The sequence below is a fragment of the Fragaria vesca genome, linkage group LG6 (assembly GCF_000184155.1).
Source record: "Fragaria vesca subsp. vesca linkage group LG6, FraVesHawaii_1.0, whole genome shotgun sequence".
NCBI classification, from domain to species: Eukaryota; Viridiplantae; Streptophyta; class Magnoliopsida; order Rosales; family Rosaceae; genus Fragaria; species Fragaria vesca.
In genome coordinates, this window is record NC_020496.1 from 19,889,250 (window position 1) to 19,907,735 (window position 18,486).

At 38.8% G+C, this 18,486-nt stretch overlaps 6 protein-coding genes across 7 annotated transcripts; 3 read left to right on the top strand and 3 right to left on the bottom strand.

The window, feature by feature from the left end:
- Window positions 1-1,805: 1,805 nt before the first annotated feature.
- On the bottom strand, window positions 1,806-4,936 carry LOC101299499 (calcium-dependent protein kinase 2-like). The gene is made up of 7 exons (XM_004303340.1): window positions 4,136-4,936; window positions 3,709-3,852; window positions 3,421-3,573; window positions 3,002-3,117; window positions 2,709-2,876; window positions 2,233-2,457; window positions 1,806-2,144 (listed from the first exon to the last, which is right to left on the bottom strand). The coding sequence occupies exons 1-7, from the start codon at window positions 4,923-4,925 to the stop codon at window positions 2,019-2,021; spliced, it is 1,722 nt and encodes a 573-aa protein (XP_004303388.1). The 5' UTR covers window positions 4,926-4,936; the 3' UTR covers window positions 1,806-2,018.
- Window positions 4,937-7,625: 2,689 nt separating this feature from the next.
- LOC101309175 lies at window positions 7,626-9,850 on the bottom strand. The gene is made up of 2 exons (XM_004303373.1): window positions 9,599-9,850; window positions 7,626-8,316 (listed from the first exon to the last, which is right to left on the bottom strand). Exons 1-2 carry the CDS (start codon window positions 9,799-9,801, stop codon window positions 7,938-7,940), a joined length of 582 nt encoding a protein of 193 aa, XP_004303421.1. The 5' UTR covers window positions 9,802-9,850; the 3' UTR covers window positions 7,626-7,937.
- Window positions 9,851-11,015: 1,165 nt separating this feature from the next.
- On the top strand, window positions 11,016-14,858 carry LOC101298725 (putative pentatricopeptide repeat-containing protein At5g06400, mitochondrial-like). Of its 2 annotated transcripts, XM_004303338.1 has the most exons (2): window positions 11,016-14,392; window positions 14,692-14,858. In XM_004303338.1, the coding sequence occupies exons 1-2, from the start codon at window positions 11,293-11,295 to the stop codon at window positions 14,703-14,705; spliced, it is 3,114 nt and encodes a 1,037-aa protein (XP_004303386.1). In that variant the 5' UTR covers window positions 11,016-11,292; the 3' UTR covers window positions 14,706-14,858. The 2 variants fall into 2 exon arrangements, with proteins under 2 accessions (XP_004303386.1, XP_004303385.1); XM_004303337.1 differs by lacking the exon at window positions 14,692-14,858 and having other exon boundaries at window positions 11,016-14,637.
- On the top strand, window positions 11,017-11,535 carry LOC101313620. Its single transcript, XM_004303386.1, has one exon. The coding sequence runs from the start codon at window positions 11,017-11,019 to the stop codon at window positions 11,161-11,163; it is 147 nt and encodes a 48-aa protein (XP_004303434.1). The 3' UTR covers window positions 11,164-11,535.
- A 1,121-nt stretch (window positions 14,859-15,979) lies between the features above and the next one.
- On the top strand, window positions 15,980-16,854 carry LOC101296415. Its single transcript, XM_004305521.1, has 2 exons — window positions 15,980-16,236; window positions 16,330-16,854. Exons 1-2 carry the CDS (start codon window positions 16,060-16,062, stop codon window positions 16,852-16,854), a joined length of 702 nt encoding a protein of 233 aa, XP_004305569.1. The 5' UTR covers window positions 15,980-16,059.
- A 957-nt stretch (window positions 16,855-17,811) lies between these two features.
- On the bottom strand, window positions 17,812-18,402 carry LOC101296699. The gene has a single exon (XM_004305522.1). The coding sequence runs from the start codon at window positions 18,400-18,402 to the stop codon at window positions 17,812-17,814; it is 591 nt and encodes a 196-aa protein (XP_004305570.1).
- Window positions 18,403-18,486: the final 84 nt, after the last annotated feature.

Below are 18,486 nucleotides of genomic sequence, written 5' to 3' on the forward strand. Positions count from 1 at the left end.
CAAAAAAAATATTGTATAAACTATTGTATATATTTTATTTAGCATATGGCTTTAAGGCTATGTATCTGTGTTGGCTTTTAATATCTTTAAAATTGTAGTTGGGTAATCTGGGTTTGGCTTTTAATTTAGTACTGTCTAGCGGGAAAATAGGCTAGGGGTAGTTTAGGGAATTTACAGTTAGATGTGGACACTTAACGTGCCACGTCATCATATTAACAGTCAATTTTAACAGTTGGACCAAATTTGACCTAATTGTATGACATTGAAAATTAATAGGAGTGAGCTGTTGAAATAGAGAAAAAGAGGACTAAACTGTCGAACCCTAAAAAATAAGAGGAGTGACCAGTATTTTGTTCCTTAAATAATTAATAGAGAATTTGACAAGAACAACTTTTTGGAAAGTAAAACTTCCCAAATATTTAGAAAAAAGAACCAAAAACCTAGAGAGTGAAAAAAAAAGCTTCAGCAGATCGCCTGTCCGGCTGCGCCCATCGCCGGCGACTGCCTCTGGCCTTGTTGGTATATTGGGTTCGGCTGGACGGGTTGACAAGAAGAATCCTTGTGCCAGGGAGTAGGGACGATGATTAGATGGTAATTTCCCTTTCTACTTCGGTAGAGGATCTCGACTAATTTGGGAACACGAGCGGAGAACGGTGGTCGCCAGAGGCTGCGCAACGTCGGATCAAAGCGCTTTTACGGAAGATTGATCATAACGTAGCCCCACAGGCGATCGTGTTCATGCTGTTTGTACTTACTTTTAAGTTGTGATCAATAAAAATAAGCTAACGTCATTTCTTACCAAACAAACCCCACTCGATCTACAACTTACCAAACAAACCCCACTCGATCAGATAGGATAGGAAGTTAGGAGCATCATAACACCATCACTCAATCATGTTGTAATCTGATTCTCAAGAAAGGTGTCTTCCTCTAATCAAAGTATCAAACAGTGTGGACCTGTTCGACACAATTGTCTCATTTCAGATGGATCCAAAGACAAATTAGATATCGAAAAGCTGACCCAACACTGTTACAACAATTTGGAGTTTTGGACCCTATACAAACAGACTTTTAATTTGCCTTTTACATTATGGCTAAAAGCTTATCAGTTAAGAAACAACCTATCATGAAAACGAGATTTTGACATAGGAATACATATAGCGTGCTATTAGCCTAATAGAAGTAAATTCATTCAAGAAAAACGGTTACAAAGAGAGATGGATGCGAATGCACCCATATTTCAGACTGGAAATCAATACCCAAAAAAAAACAAACAAACACAAAACAAACATAATGACGGCTCATAAATTGTTCTAAATCAAGACACAGTCGGCAATTAGGTCCACGTGACCATTTTGTTGGAACTCCTAACTGCGAAACAAACATCAGGCCAACACACAAGCCCATTCCTAATCTAGCCCACAGTTCAGCCCAGAAGAACTAAAAACACAGCCTAAAAACATGCTCATGGAGCAGCTGCCTCTCATCAAGTACCATTTGGTTTAATGATATAGTCTTCAACTCTTTATTTTATAATCAGAGATTGTGAGTTCTACTCACGAAAATTTATTTGTAGCATTTGAGTTTTTTATCCGATAAAAAGAGTAATATAAAAAAGTCAACCGACATAAAACCGTGTTCCAATTTAAGCACTACAATTAGAAGGTGGAACAGTACCATCTAGGAATACCGAATACCTACATATGGCATTGGCACACGAATAACATAACAAAAGAAAACAGCAATAATAACCAGAAATGAGATCAAACATCTCTATTTACAATACATTTTCCCCCCTTATATTACATGGTCGAGAAGTAGTCTATCGTCGAATCTATTTAAATACAAATTAGAAAACCAAAACTAATTGATTAAACTCAAATGTGGCGCCGTAGAGAGGCAGACCAGCTAGTAGTTATTTACGGAAGACCTGATTATCTGTGAAACCTTGAAAAGTTGCATACAATGTGGAAAAAAATTGACTCAAAGAAAATTGCCTCACTAGTCACTACCAAATATTAACAAACTGATAGTGCCTCCCTAAATCCAATGCCAAGAGCACTGGTTTGAAGACCCTTCTTATCAAACTCTGGATTGCCTTTGTGCATCATGGCAACGAACTCATTGTAATCTATTCGACCATCCTGAAAGATAAACAAGTGATGCTGCTTAATTTCGGAGACAAGAACAGTAGCTAATATCAGTGGATGAATTCGAAACATGTGTGCTTACATTGTCTTGATCGACTTCTCGGATCAAGTCTTCCAAGTGGACATCCTGAATGCCGAACTCCTCACACGCTTGTTGAAGTTCGTCTTGAGTTATATAGCCACTGCCATCTTTGTCAAAATATGAGAAAGCTGCAAATAAATGATCCTCCCTCTCTACTTTGTTCAAATGCAATGTTGCTGCTATGAACTCCCCATAATCAATTGTACCACTGTTGTCCACATCAGCCTGCAATTCACAATAGGTGGCATTTGAATAATTGCCAAACAGCAGTACTGCTTTTCCTAAGCATATATGGATAACTGTCCTTGATGGAGAAAATGAAACTTCAAACTAGTTGGCCAAATGGAATTTCAAAAAGTAAGAACACTGGTTATCACAATCCTTATGCCTGACAAGTTGGATGAAGAGAATATCTAGAATTTTACACTTTCGGTAGCATCATTGAGTTTAGAAGGACATGATAGAAAAATACTTACAGCTTGCATAAGGTCATATATTTCGGACTCATTTAGAGTAGCTCCAAATCTTTTCAGTCCATCTTTCAGCTCTTCAAAACTAATTTGACCACTATTGTCAGTATCTATCATCTTGAACATTTCTTTTAAACCGGCAATTTCTTCTTCAGAGAGGTGTTCAGCAATGACCTGCATCAATAACGTAAATTAGAGGACTTGTGACCTTCTAAGGAATTTTGGTATTGGAAACTGTTCAAAACTAACAGTCACCAAAATTTATGAACTTCAAAATAAGATACAACTGCAAGACTTACTCTAAGAGCCATTTTCTTAATTTTGTTCATTGCAGAAAACTGTTTCATGCGACTTAAGACTGCAGAATCAAGAGGCTTGTCTGGAGCCACTCCCTCAACCTGAACCCAAGGGTGACCTGTGGGAAGCAAACATGATTAGCTTCATTTGCTTATGGCATCCTCTAACAGATGAACTCAACACTAAAATTCATTTGAACCAAATATCATGATGGTTTTGAGGAATCAGATTGCAATTCCTTTTACATTCAACTCCAAAACTGCCAATGATCTGATTGTAAGGGTGAAATTTCGTAACTCAAAAATGTAGGATTAAGAATGTAACGGAGTTCATAACTCAGAAGCCTAAGATACACTTTTTAGTGATTGGGAGGACCCCCTTGACATGGTGATTCTGAGTGAATAGAAATTTAAGAGCTTACATAGAACTTGATGAGCCGTTAGCCGCTTTTTGGGGTTTCTTACAAGCATCTTCTTAACTAGATCTTTTGCATCTTCTGAAATATTAGGCCAGGGATCTGTTGAGAAGTCAAGATTACCATGCAAAACCTCTTCAAAGATCTCTTGCTCAGTTTCTGTTTTGAAATGGTAACAGACAATTAAGAAAAGAAAAAAAAATCAATAACTGAATAAGTGCTTGTGGAAATACATACAGTTGAGATGGGAAAAGAAACAAAACATTATACAGTAAGGCAACTTAAATCTCTTACCACCCCAGAATGGAGGCACCCCACTCAAGAGAATGTAAATCATAACACCAGCACTCCAAACATCTGCTTCTGGACCATAGCGCTTGCGCAGAACTTCAGGTGCAACATAATATGGGCTTCCAACCACATCACTGAAAATTTCCCCTGCCATATTAATTGTCAATGTTAGACAAGAGTCATAAGACACAGAAATTTGTATGTAGAACAAATACTATGAGCAAAACTTACAAGCAGGGGGAAGCAAGCAAAATGAATAGAGTCCACAATGTGACAGAATGGTAGATCAATATTCAAAAATGACATAAGTACTGTTTAATGAAAGTTGAGGGAACTAATCTTCTATATATTGTAGTATATAGTGATCATCACATTGTCAAAATGCTACTAACAGTACCGACAGTGATAAAGGATAGTTTGCAATACTAACCAGGCTGAAAGAATATTGACAGCCCAAAATCTATAGCTTGAAGTGCTGAATCCTCCTCCTCATCAACAAAAAGAAAGTTCTCGGGCTTAAGATCGCGATGCATGACACCCAAAGAATGGCAAGCTTCTATAACTCCGACTATAGTCCTTGCTAACTGAGCTGCCTTTCTTTCGGAGTAATGCCCCCTCTTGATAATCCTATCAAAGAGCTCACCCCCTGCACATAATTCCATAACAACATGAACTGCAACAGCATCCTCATAAGCCGCCTTAATCGATATCACATTGGGATTCCCTGCCAAATGATGCATTATCTGAATCTCCCTCCTCACATCCTCCACATCTTCTGTTGTCAACAACTTCCTTTTGGCAATGGACTTGCAAGCGTACTCCTTTCCGGTTGCTTTCTCCACACAAAGGAAAGTTGTCCCAAATTGTCCATGTCCAAGCTTCTGTCCCAAATTGTAGTACTCCTTCAAATGACCTGTCTTGGTTTGCAAGACAGACTCGGCCTGAAGCCCTGCACTCGAAACCCTCTTGACGTTTTGGGGCTTCTTCGGTCTCACAGGCACTGCTGCCTCATTAGTCCCTCCATTTTGTGTCTTAGGTTGTGCTGGTCTGGTCCCTTGATCCTTCTGAATTGCCGGATGTTGAGGTTTAGTCTCTCCCTTCGGAACTGCTACTTCTGCCGCTGGCTTAGTCTCCTCGTTCTTCTGCTGCTCAGGATGAACTTTCATCGGTTGATGATTTGGTGGCTGCACTGGTTTAGACTCCTCCTTAGCTATTTTCATTGCTTCTGGGGGCTTGCTTTGAACATCAGCAGGATTAGCTTCTGAATGATTCATCAACGATGGTGGTGCATCACTACCCTTGATTTCTCTAGAAACCAAACCCCCTGTTGATCTAGTCCACCAAAGTGCATTTGAGACCGAGTGGAAAAGCCCGGCCTTGGAATTTCCAACACAGTTGTTTCCCATCTGGTATTGATCTCTAATCTCATCAAGCAGCTAAAGATGGCACATATCATCATATAAACGCCCGAATCCCATATCTTTTCTCCCAAAAAGGTAAGAGATATTAAAATGAAAGGACCAAAAATGGAGCATTATCCCCCAAAATCTGTCAACTCAATCCCAATTACTCACCAGACAGAGAATTGGGTATTGAACTTTTATGTAAAATTTCGAAGAAACAATCATAAACCCAGGAACAAGACTCAACCAAACCAAACGTCCAAAACCAACCCAAAAAACCCTAATTTCTAAAGTTTCCTACAAGTTAGAAAAACACATTCACAAGGCACAGATTTTCCTCAAATACCATTCAAACCTCCCAATGGGAGACTATTGTACCCTAAACAGAAACTTCAACAAAACCCCAATTTTAAAGGGGCCAAACTATATTGACGTATTCCACGTCAACCCTAAACACGAAGAAATATGCAGATTCTAAGGAAGCGTAGGACGTAAGAAACAGGGAGAGAAGTCACAGAAAACAATGAATGAATGAATGAATGAGTGTGGTTTTTCAGGATTTGAGAGACTAGGGTTTTCGGGTTCTCTACCGTGATTGTTCCAAAACCATCATAAAATCACCAGCATTACGAATGAAATGAAGAGAGAAAGAAGGAGAATGAAACAGAGAAAGAGAGAGAGGGTTAGGTTTTTCTGTTGGAACTCTTCAAACGCGTCAAACATATAAACGAACGCTCTCTTATGTTTTTGGTGACAAACAGAATAGACCTTTGGGAATATTTTGTTTTGTTTATTTATTACTATGGTCTTGGACCATTGGATTGAATATTTATGTTAATTAGGTGCAGGAATGGACGAGTGGGATTTCGTGGTTTGGAGGATTTTAGATTGTTGTGTTTTGACCGGCGCTCTTTTGGTACAAGTGTACAACTGTACAAGAATGGCCGGCCGGCCGGAGCCGGTTTGATTTTTCGTTTTTGGTTGTAAGAAGACTTTGAACAACATCTCTGATATTGTTTCAACCACTATTTAATTGCAACCGATTACGGTCTTAAGTTAAAATTAAAAGACGATCATGCAGCCAGTTTATTAAGAAATTGTGACATTAATGGTATGAACTATGAGGGTGAGCATTATTTATGGGTCTTAATTAGGAATAAAATCGATAATCAATCAAATCTTGATTCATTTCCTAACAAAGTAACATAGTATCGTATCTTTTTCTTTTTTTTTTTGAGAATGGCATGTATCGTATCTGATTGTACATCTCGAACATTCTACTTCTTTGATATTTAAGTGCTAAGAACACACTTGTAGCCACATTTTGTTTTCTATTTTCAGATTTTAATTAATTCAAAAGTGATGAAATTTTAGACATTTTAAAGATTTTGTCTTTTCACTAGACTTCTAATTTATGAAATTTATTTGCTAAAGTTGTCTAATTGAAGTCATTACAATCTTGTTCGGGAAAACATAAACTCAAAATAAAAGAAAAAAAAAATTACGCGTTTCGTACGAAGTAAGAGTTGACAACATCTAACAATCCGACTTCTCCATGTGTGATATTAATGGCCCTTAACATTATTTTAATTTTATAAAAAAAATTCTATACCCTAACCTCTTTTAACTAGCACGGATCATATTATTTGCTTACTCTCTGATTTCATGTTCATCATGGGTTTATGACTTTTGAAAGTTCCCTGCTTGTTGCTAGAATGCTAGGCTATGGTCGACATGGCAAGCACACACTATATGTCTATATCGGATATGTTGGTGAAATGTAGCAGTCACAGCTAATAAAGATTATGATGATACACACGGATTACAGTGGAGATAATTAACCCTGCAGACTCTCCACGAGGTTGGCCGCTTTGTTTAGTCAACAATGGCATTGTAGTTGTGTAGCATTACATGCCTTCGGTTGGCGGGTACTTGTTTTGGAAACTTCGTGATATTGTAGAGAAGGCTGATCAGAGTTTCCACCAAGACTTTGAGGTGCTCCACTAACTCAAATCTTTGACGGATTCTGCAACATATAGTTTGAAATTGGTCAATGTACGAGAAACATGTGATGACCCCAATGCAAGAAAGCCATGATACTCAATTTAGGGGGTCTATAGTATAACACGAGAATCAATTTGATCCCTATGTCACCCTTGGTTTTGCAACTTTTGTTTATTTAGTCCAATGCTATCAGCTAAACCATGATCCCTGAGGGGGTTCTAAACCTATAAAATCTTGGATTTAAATGGCTGGACCGCTGGTGTGTATCGGCATATTACCATATGTCTCAGTATTTATCCTGTTTGATCAGGGATTCCCGATCGAGTATATATAGGGCTGTTCATGTGAAGCCAATCTAGGTCTCAAAAGTACCATGCATCCACCGTGTCTTGAGATGTCTCTGAAACGGGACCAACGGATTTGGTCCGACTATCAAACCAATCTCCAAATGGTGACATCCTCAAGGCCGTCTCGTAGTAAAGTTCAGAAAAGGATGAAACGAAAGATTGAATATGGATATAACAAGAGAATCAAGTGTACTCGTTAAGTAATTATATCCTCTAGTGAGCAGATTCGAAAGTTCAAATACATACAACAACCCTTAATCCTCCCAAAACCATGAAATAGCTTAACACATGTAAACTACTGCAAATGGGATTGTAGTCAGACACTCACAGAAAATCCACTCTTATAAGCATGTACCCCTATATTAAGTAGAACTGAAATCTAGGATACGAATAAGTAGGATACGATCACCAGAAGTAAACATAGTGATTCTCTCTACAGATCACCCGACAATCTAAAAGTGCTCTGCAGGGACATTACTCAAACATCTCTTGCCAACCCAGAAAGATCAACCTCCCCAGACTTTGTGCCATATGCTTTTTGAAAAGCTTCCAGCTGACGAGGGCTGTCAATAGGTATCTCTCTCCTCGGAGATGGTAGTGAAGTAGAGGGTCCCTCATCAAAGATGTGTGGAATGCCAAATGAACTGAAGAATCCATTCTTCATATCCTCAGCAGCTTCAAAAAATCGGCTGAGCCCTCCTAAGAAGTTGTGTTCAATTTCATCGATATCATGCTGTAGTCCAGGGAAGTTAAATGCTCCATTGTCTGCTGACCCAAAGGACACAGACCCTTTCATCACCTGGTCTGTGACATCATCTTCAGTGTACTCTTTGTTGGATTGTACCACTTCAATGGGCCTGATAAAAGTAAAATGCAGAACAAGTTAAATACAGTGGTAAGTGTTTAGCCAACAACAACCAACCATGTGACAAGAGGAGAGAAAATAAAAAAAAAAAAAAAATATGTAAGTTTAGTTGAACACTTTGCTACAGAAGTCATCCTACCATGGGTTTAAGGTAGTTAATCTAGAAATGAGTTTAATCAAAACTTGCAGAAATTGAAGTTCAATTATATTGATAGTTTGGGTACTTTGTTCTAACAAGGGCAGCAATAACCTATTCTATATCACCATAAAAGTACCTTTGAGCATGTTCATCTAAATTGAGATAACCAAAAGCCTCATACCCTCTCTATTGGGAGTAATCAAACAAGAAGTATTAGAAGTTGTCACTTAGCATACCTCAAGTAACATATAACGTGCCATTCATTCTTCACTAGACTGCAAATCGCACAAAATATACCAATTTACTCATCTTAGAGTTCTTTACTTTGTTTGCTTGCAAAAATAAGAAAAATGAATCTTGATTCACTTTTAAGAAGTCAGAACCAGTGTTTGCTTCTTTCAATACCCCACAAACAGCAAATTTCATGTAAAATGTTTGTGTTGAGCATTGCTATCATGATTCATGAGACGAGGCTTAGAATCTAAAACAAACTTACAAGCTCTAACTCTATTTAAATAATGAAAAGAGCAGAAATCCTATAAATAACATGCTATTCCTCTTCACCCGCACATGTCTTCAATTTCATCTTCTTTCAAAAAGAAAAAGAAAAAAAAATTAAATTAACTTTTTAAGAAGTGCAAAGTCAGAAATCAGGATTTCTGTTGCTAACCTTTCCTATCTCAAGTCTGAACTCCCGAGACATCATCCTAATCACACAATTCTACCCTGAACTTGGATCTCCAACAAACACAAATTTAGTCCTGTGCGTAAAAACCGACACAGAGTTTGCTACAACATAACAAAACTAACGATTTCACTAGTCAGGCCTACCGGTAAACAAGTCTAGACACCTTGAAATATCAGAATCCTGAATTATCAGTGCCTAATCGAACACAGCACATACAATACCTTTCGCAGATTATAACATTCCAATCTTAGTTCTCCTTAAAACCCCAACTTCAAACATCACAGTAATGCGGGGAATTAAACTATCAACTAGCACATAATAATGAAATCATACCAAAAAAAAAAAACTAAATTAACAAGGTGGTCTAATCGGAACCAAGTTTTACAACATCAAAATCCTCAAGGGAATTTAATGAAAACGGAGACAAAGAGAGAGAGATGAAGTTACCGGCCAACGCAGTCGCGGAGAACCTCCTCGGTCTTCTCGCACTTTCTGATGAACTTTCCGGGCTCCACCTCCTCCGTCTTGCACTGCGTCCTCACCACCTTTCTCGTGGAGCACCGGTCGCCGTCCAATCTGGGGCTGATGTCAGCCGCTGATGGATTAACGTGGCCTCCTTGTTCGTCGTCGTCCTTCCACACCCAACCCATTTCTTGATCGAATTCAATTCGGCTCTCTTCGCGTATATTCGGGAACTCTCTTTTTATCTGCGAGTTTTAGAACTCGGGGTTTAAGTACTTGGGCGACAAGAAGATGGCACCGTTTGGACTACAATTGGGCCCGTTCTGGGAGATTTTGGGCTTAAACTCGACGTCGATTCGGTGTGGGTTTTGACCGGTTTCGTTTTCTTTCGTGTCAAAAGTCCACCCCCACCCAATGTACTTCAAACTTGCCGAAAGCCGCACCAAACTGAGCGGTACGGTGGCGGTTTGCGGTTTCGTGCATTCAGAAAACAGGTTAACTAAACTGAACTGACATACATTCATTGAATTATTAATTCTTAATTTTATATGTGGTGTTATGTTCTTATGAGTTGCATATGGTCAGCTTCCACACACAAGATTATGGTCTCTAAATGTTTAATTTCAACCTAATTCCGTCTCATGTAGTCTTTTCTTTTGTTAAGGATGTTTGGGGGCTTCAATGAATGATGTATAAGCTTAGCTTTCATTTTCTTTTTCAATTACTTGTTCGAATCCATTAGAGTAACTCATTTGAACTTATAGTTTACTACTTTGATATTTTTTTGTTCTTTGGTCAAGTTCGAAAAATATTATGGTAGTACGTAATGTAACCAAAAGTGCACCAAAACTGAACCAATATGTAAGTTAACCGACGAGAACGGTTTTTTATACGTTTATCAGTTCTGGTTTTAAGAAATATCAAAGTGAAGCCTCTGGTTCAGTTTTCGGTTAGTGGCTAAAAATCAAACCGTTGAGACATACACCTACTGTCAAGAGCGTCAACACTCAACAGCAGATTGAGATTAAAGGTGTAAATGATCTAAATCGGGCGAATACAATGTGTTGATGTTTGGCTCGTTTGCTTTTTTATCAAACTTAAACCGGACTAAAACTCTGAATTTTTTGTTTTTCCATGTTCAACTTGAATATTTTTCTTAAGCCTGAGTTAGGCTCGGATCGACTCGATTTAATGTACTATGTTAAGAGCCCTCGTTGCAAAATACAGTCGGCGGGAATCGAACCCCAATTGTATAGACCAAAATAGAAGCAAAGTTTGGTGTTGACCTATTGTTTCTAGCAATTGAGGATGCGTAGCCTAACAGGCAACAACAGCTCTCGCATATTGGACTTGTGAGAGAAAAGGAAAGAGAGCAAAGAGCATAGAGAGAGAGAGAGAGAGAGATGGCAATGCCATGGAGCGTGACTGTTTGGATGGCGGAGATAGTCTGGATTGTTCTCACCGGCTGGGTCTCCTCTTGCTTGACTGTTGCTGATGAGCTCGCCTCCTCCATCAGAACCGGAGACATCGGCCCTTTCAATGTCGGCTGATATTCACTCTACCCGAAAACCCTTCCGATCATTGCCTTATGTAAGCTTATTTCTCTTGTAGATTTCTGTCTTCCGTTGTTGTTGGGTATTTCATCTTAATTAGAGAATCGTTAAGAAAGACCAATAGGCATGCGTGGCTTAGCCACCAAATTACAGTCCTTGTGTTTGAGCTCCACCAGTAAAATCTTTCGTTTTCGATTGTCAAGAGTTCATAGGATTGATAACTTTGCAACGCTCACTAAACTATCTAAGCCCAAGAAAGCCCAGTTGAAACAAGTAGAAGAAGCAAGCTCGTTTGGATTGCTGTTCAGTGAAATAACTCAGATTTTAGGGGCTGAAAATGTCACTGCAGATAAAACCCCATCTGGGTTTTTCATTTCCAAGGATACCTATGTTGGGGTTGGTGAGGTTTTGAAAGAGAGGGCACCTTGTTTGCCGAGTGTTAAAACTGCTGAGGATGATGCCCTGAGAGTGAAGGAAGATGTAGCTGTTGTGGAGGAAACCAGTGTAGCTGAAGCTGATGTTAGCCCAGTAGTTCATGAGGTTACGAGGATTGTCAGGGCGGAAAGTGGTTTGGTTTCAATGGAGGAGCGGTTAGATGAGTTGCGTTTTGAGTTGGATTCGGAGATTGTTGACAACGTTTTGAAGAGGTGCTTTAAAGTGCCACATTTGGCTTTGAGGTTCTTTGATTGGGTGAAGATGAGAGAAGGGTTCTGTCACACAACTAAGATATATAATACTGTGCTGTGTATAGCTGGGGATGTGAAGGAGTTTGGGATGGTGGAGAAGTTGGTGGAGGAGATGGAAAGGAACTCGTGCAAGAAAGATGTTAAGACTTGGACTATTCTTATCCAGATGTATGGGAAGGCTAAGTTAGTTGGAAGAGCCTTGTTAGTCTATGAAAAGATGAAGAAATTTGGGTTTGAACCAGATGCAGTGGTTTTCAGAATAATGATAACTGCACTCTGTGCTGCTGGAAAAGCTGATGTTGCAATGGAATTTTACAAGGAAATGGTACAGAAGGACATTGGTCTTGATATCAAGATGTATAAGCTGTTACTGAACAGCATAGCTAGGTATGAAGATACTGCTGCTGCTGTGGGCTTGGTTTCAGATAACATGATAAGAGTCTCACAGATTCCTGAACATGTGGTTTATGGTTGTGTACTGAAGTCTTTCTGCATCTCTGGTAGAATCAGAGAAGCTTTGGGATATATTCGTGAACTCAAGAATAAAGAGTTTATGCTTCTCCCTGAGTATTTTGAGACTTTAGTGAAAGGACTGTGCAGGGCTGATAGAATTGCAGATGCTTTGGAGATTTTGGATATTATGAAGAAAAGAGATTTTGTCGATGGAAATGTGTATGGGATTATCATCAATGGGTACTTAAGAAAGAATGATGTTTCTAGAGCACTTGATCTGTTTCATGGTATGAAAGAATCTGGATATTTGCCTACTACTTCTACCTACACGGAACTGATGCAGCACCTCTTCAATATGAATGAGCACCAAAAAGGCTGTGAGCTCTATGATGAGATGCTCGAAAGAGGAGTTGAGCCAGATAGCGTGGCAGTGACAGCCATAGTTGCAGGCCATGTCCGGCAAAATCATATATCTGAAGCATGGAAAGTATTTATACATATGAAGGACAAAGGCATTAAGCCCACTTCGAAGTCATATATGGTATTTATCAAGGAGCTTTGTAAAATTTCAAGGACAGATGAGATTCTCAAGGTCTTGGTTCATATGCAAGCATCTGATATGCGCATTCAAGATGAGATATTCAACTGGGTTATACTTCATATGAAGAAAAAGGGAGAGATGGATAGCCTTGAAAAAGTAAAGCAGATGCGAAGTGTCAACAAATTTCAGCCTCATGATGTAGGGGTATCAAGCAATGATGCATCTACGGGAGAGAGGATCAAGACAGTGTTGGACTCGGTACCAAAGAAGTTGGATCCCTTATCGAACTTTAATGCTTATGATGACAAGGATTTGCAAGAAATTTGTAAGATTCTGTCCTCTTCAACTGACTGGTACTTAGTTCAGGAGGCTTTGGAGAAGTCTGCTGTTGTTTTCACTCCAGGACTCGTTCTGTCAATTTTGAAGAGTCATAGTGCTCATGGTTTGGTAGCATTACAGTTTTTCTCATGGATTGGAAAGCAATCCGGTTATCGCCACACTACTGATACTTACAACATGGCCATCAAAATTGCAGGACGTGGAAAAGATTTCAAGCACATGAGGAACCTTTTGTATGAAATGAGGAGAAACAGATTCCCAATAACACAAGATACATGGACAATAATGATAATGCAATATGGTCGAACAGGCCTCACAGAGATTGCTCTCCAGTTGTTCAGAGAGATGAAAAGCAATTGCAACCCAACTGGCAGTACATACAAGTATCTGATCATATCTCTTTGTGGGAGAAAAGGTCGAAAGGTAGATGAAGCAATTAAAACATTCCAGGAGATGATCCGTGCTGCACATATACCTGACAAAGAGTTAGTTGAAACTTACATTGGTTGTTTATGTGAAGTTGATAAGCTGTCAGATGCTAGAAGATGCATAGATTCTCTTTCGAAAGTTGGTTTTACAACTTCTCTTAGTTATTCCTTGTACATAAGGGCTCTTTGTCGAGCTGGGAGATTACAAGAAGCTTCTGAGATGATGGATGATATTGGGGAAGAGCGATCCACATTGGATCGGTATACATATGGGAGCTTCGTTCATGGACTTCTGCGGAGTGGACAAGTGGAAGAAGCACTTGCCAAGATGGAGTCTATGAAGCAGGCTGGCATGAAGCCAACTGTCCATGTTTATACATCCTTAATAGTTCATTTCTTGAAGGAGAAACAGATCAAAAGGGCATTAGAAATTTTCAATGAAATGCAACAGGAAGGATGTGAACCAACTGTTGTCACTTATTCCACCCTTATTCGGGGGTACATGAATATGGAGATGACTGCAGAAGCTTGGAGTGTCTTTCACAACATGAAACTGAAAGGGCCTTCTCCGGATTTCAAAACTTATTCAATGTTCCTTCATTGTCTATGTAAGGCGGGGAAATCAGAAGAAGCCATGCAGCTTATAACTGAAATGTTGAACAGTGGGATTATCCCCAGTGTTGTCAATTTTCGAACTGTATTTTACGGACTTAACCGAGAAGGTAAGCATGATTTGGCTCGCACTGTTATGGAACAGAAATCATCTTCAATTAGAAAACGTAAGTTCTTAATATAATAGCACGTTATGTTTGTACATTTGCTTTGATTAAGTTATGATCAAATGGTGGTCATTTTTCAAAATTTCTCATCCTTTTTCTTTCTTTTATCCGTTTCCTACAGGCTTTGTTTTAACATCTTTAGAAAGTATACCTGGACCAGATTTGATTTTGAAAATTAGATGTGAGCATACATGTACTCTTAATTTTCTGACCGAAGTTGTGAATAGAATTTAGCAGTCTATCATAATTGGAAATGCTATCATCTCATTTTTGATAAACACATTTGTTGACATGAGCAGTGGTAAAGATGTAAAGATTGGGATTGGGAAATGTCAGAAGTTGGATTTATAATTCAGCAGGGGAACAAAATGGAAGAGAATAAAGATCCAAGATTCCCATGTATATCAGGAATGTAGGAATTTGCCTTCGGGCTTGTATACAGTCACACCTGCTTTACACAGAAATATCAAATATAAAAGAATAAGGGAAACAAATGGTCTAGAAGACAGGGAAGAAGAAACTAAAGCATCAATTTCCAACCCATTTTCATCATTCATTGAAACACAACCAATTTCTTCCCGAGAGAACTAATATACGGCAACACAAGCGCATCGATTGTTTCGATCAAGTACATATGCCCCTTAACCTGCTTTCTCCTTGGCTTTTCGTGCTTTGTTCAATCAGCTAGGAACTTCGTTCATTCCAGCTTCCTTTTAAGCACCCCGGGAGCTACAGTGAAATCCGATGCAAAGAAAGTGGAGAGAGCAGTTCAAAGAGGAAGTGAACTTTGGTTACTTGGGCTTCGAGCTCTATATTGTGCTGTAAACTTTCTGCTGTGGTTTTTTGGACCTATACCAATGTTTGTTTCCTCAATGGTAATGGTGTTGTTCTTGGTTGCCATGACTTTAGATCAGATAATCAAAAGGGCCTTCCTTAAAGAGCATCAAGAGAAAGTGAATGTAGTTTAAATGAACAGATTTCTTAGAGCTTCAAGTTTCTAAGATTCAACCAAAGTTTGATTGATGAATGAAAATATGGAACAATGCATGTCTACATTATTCTCTGCACCAAAGGTTTGGATTCTACTCAATTCAGACAAAACTTATTTTGTACTTTTCTGATTATTTTAGTGATCATGATCAAACTCAAGTTTATGCTACTATTGAACAGTCTGTCTTCAACCTCCAGTTGCATTAAGATATTATGCATGTTGACTAATAGCAGTTTACAGCTTCGTGCTCAATAATGTTATTCACAAATTATGTTAAGGAATCTTAGTTTATGGTAATAATCACCAGAATCATACAACAACTCTCTTGATTAATTGAAAGTCTAGTCTACTTCATGCAAGAGAGTGAAGAGACTATCATGTACATTGGTAATAAATGAAAATCTATAATTACCAAAACAAAGCTAACTTGAAATTAGGCCACTCTTACATTAGCAAAGTGATCTCATGTTCATGTAGGATTCTAGTCAATCCGAATCAAATATGTTTTACCAAAGAATCACATATATTAATGGTGTCCTTTTCTAACTCCTTCAAATTCAAGTAAAGGGCAAAGCAGGGTTTGAACAAATTAATCCAAAGCACCGCACCATGCATGTACCGATGCATTATATAAAGAGTAAACCCCATTGGCATTTGTTAGAAATATTTGGAGACTATGGATTTTAAGAAGGAGTACTTGGATGCTGTTTTGGTCACAGCTGGGTTGCTGTTCATGTTTCTTTACCACCTCTTCCTCCTCTACCAATACCTCCATAACCCTATCAAAACATCCATTGGTTACGAAAACAAAGACAAAGAAACTTGGGTTGAAAAGATTCTGAACGTCCCTGAGGTCAGTACGTACTACTAACATATCTAGACTAATCTTGATTCGTTTTCGTAAATACCCCAAATGTGTTTTTCCTGATCTAATTGGTAGCTGCAGGATGCTAATGATGTTGCAGTTAAAGACAAAGTCAGCACAGGACTTGGTGTGATTTACTCAAACACAAGTGCAACCATGACCTTAGCATCAATCTCCTTAACTCTCTGCGCTGTAATCGGAGTCTGGATTTCAAGTTCCACCAATAAGTTTGTGCCACTGGAAATGGTTTACGGCAACATAAGTGAGTCAATCATTTCTATCAAGTACTTATGCCTGTTGAGCTGTCTTCTCCTTGCATTTTCGTTCTTCGTTCAATCTGCAAGGCACTTTATCCATTCAAACTACCTATTGAGCACTCCGGGAGCCACAGAGGAAGAGGATGTGGAAAAGGTGCAGAAAGCGGTCGAAAGAGGCAGTATATTTTGGTCATTGGGACTCAGATCACTATATTTTGCTCTTAATTTTATGCTGTGGTTCTTCGGGCCTATACCAATGTGTGCTTGCTCTATTGTAATGGTATTCGTCCTGTACTGCCATGATTTGAGGAAAGAGTCCAAACCCTCGGATAATCGAAAGAAGGGATGAGTCGATCCATGTCTCGACCAATTTGATTTCTTGAGCATGAAGCCATATTGAACTGTAGAAGTACTACTGAATCGGTCAGCTTTTAAAGATCAAAGAATGAATGCAGTTGTGTCTGATTTATGCATGATGAGTTTGTGATAATAGTTCTCTGTAAATCTTGCTTCTTCAACCTCATGATACATCAATTTCATGGTATCGAACATTCAGTCTTCAACTTGCAATATTAACTAATATATATCATTGTAAGCGTCAGTTCGTTTTTTAAATTTTTCACAGGCTTCACAGCTATGTATACGATTACTATATGCATGTTGACTAAAATTTATAGGTATTAATTGGGGGATTAGAGAATTGATAAGAAACTTAATTTGTTTAATGCAGATTATAAAGCAAATTGCACCAGTTTCTTTTTTCTGATAAGCAATCTATTGCATCGATATCTGGGTTAATGAGATGATGGGTTGGGTTGGTTTTCCAGTGAAATAATTCATTTTTGTTGCATTTTTTTTTTATTTGTCCTAAACTTAGATCCCTTGTTTCCATATGTACACCATCGCAATCTTAAATGACAAACATTGATAGTAAACAAAATCATCATTTCTACCTACTGCTTTCTATTACTACTTTGTTCATTTGAAGTTTTGAACTCATCTTTTGATCGATCTGACAAAAAAATACACCCTTATTGTTGGCCATCGAAGAAGGTAAGCAAACTGAAATAACAATAGTATGCTTTACGACAGGAATATTATCATGGTTAATGTGTGTAACAGTGGGAAATTATTAGATCAAATCAAGGATATGGATCGGCATTCAATTAGCTTTTTCTTTTGTTTCAACAAACATTTACAGTACATAACATATGTCTTAAGTTCCCTTTATTAAAAAAAAAAAAAAACAATACGTCTTAAGCGAAAATTATTGAAACAAAACTTTCACTGAAATCGATGGAATCCATCAAAAGACACGAGGATGGAAACCTAAAGGGATAGATGTGTTGCATTGCTGTGCTTGCATGAGGTGCAGTTGCAAGCCATATTTGTCAACTTCAAGTGTACTCACTCGCTTCTTATATTCTTGGTTTCGGCCCTCAGTTTCTTTAAGACGCTCGTTCAGAATCATATTCTCCTCTTTCATTTCTTGGTTTTCTTGTTTCAACACCATATTCTCCTTCTCCTTCTGGGCGGTTACCACCTCAGCCTCGGCGGCAGCACGTGACCTGATCAATTGCTCAAAGACCTGTAGCGCGTTTGCGGCCCGTGCCTTGGCATCGTCGACGCTGGTGGCGCTGCTCATCTCTCCAACAAACAGCTCAGCCCATTCCTCCGCACTCAGATTCTCATGATGAGTCATCTTGGCTCTCTTTCCGAAACGTTCAGGTTCGGTTTCCTCAGCGGGACGACGAAGTGGAGTGACACGTTGAGGAGGAATTGAAGAAGAAGAAGAAGAAGAGCATCGAAGTCTTTTTGAAAGATGAAGCGATGAAGGTAACACATCGTCTTGGAAGAACGACCTCTTGTTTCCACACAGAACAAGTGCTGCAGCCATGTCTGATCCGTTTTACAAATATAGAGAAACCCTAGATGGGATGGGATGAAGATCGAATTAAACTGTGTATTTTGAGGTTATGGT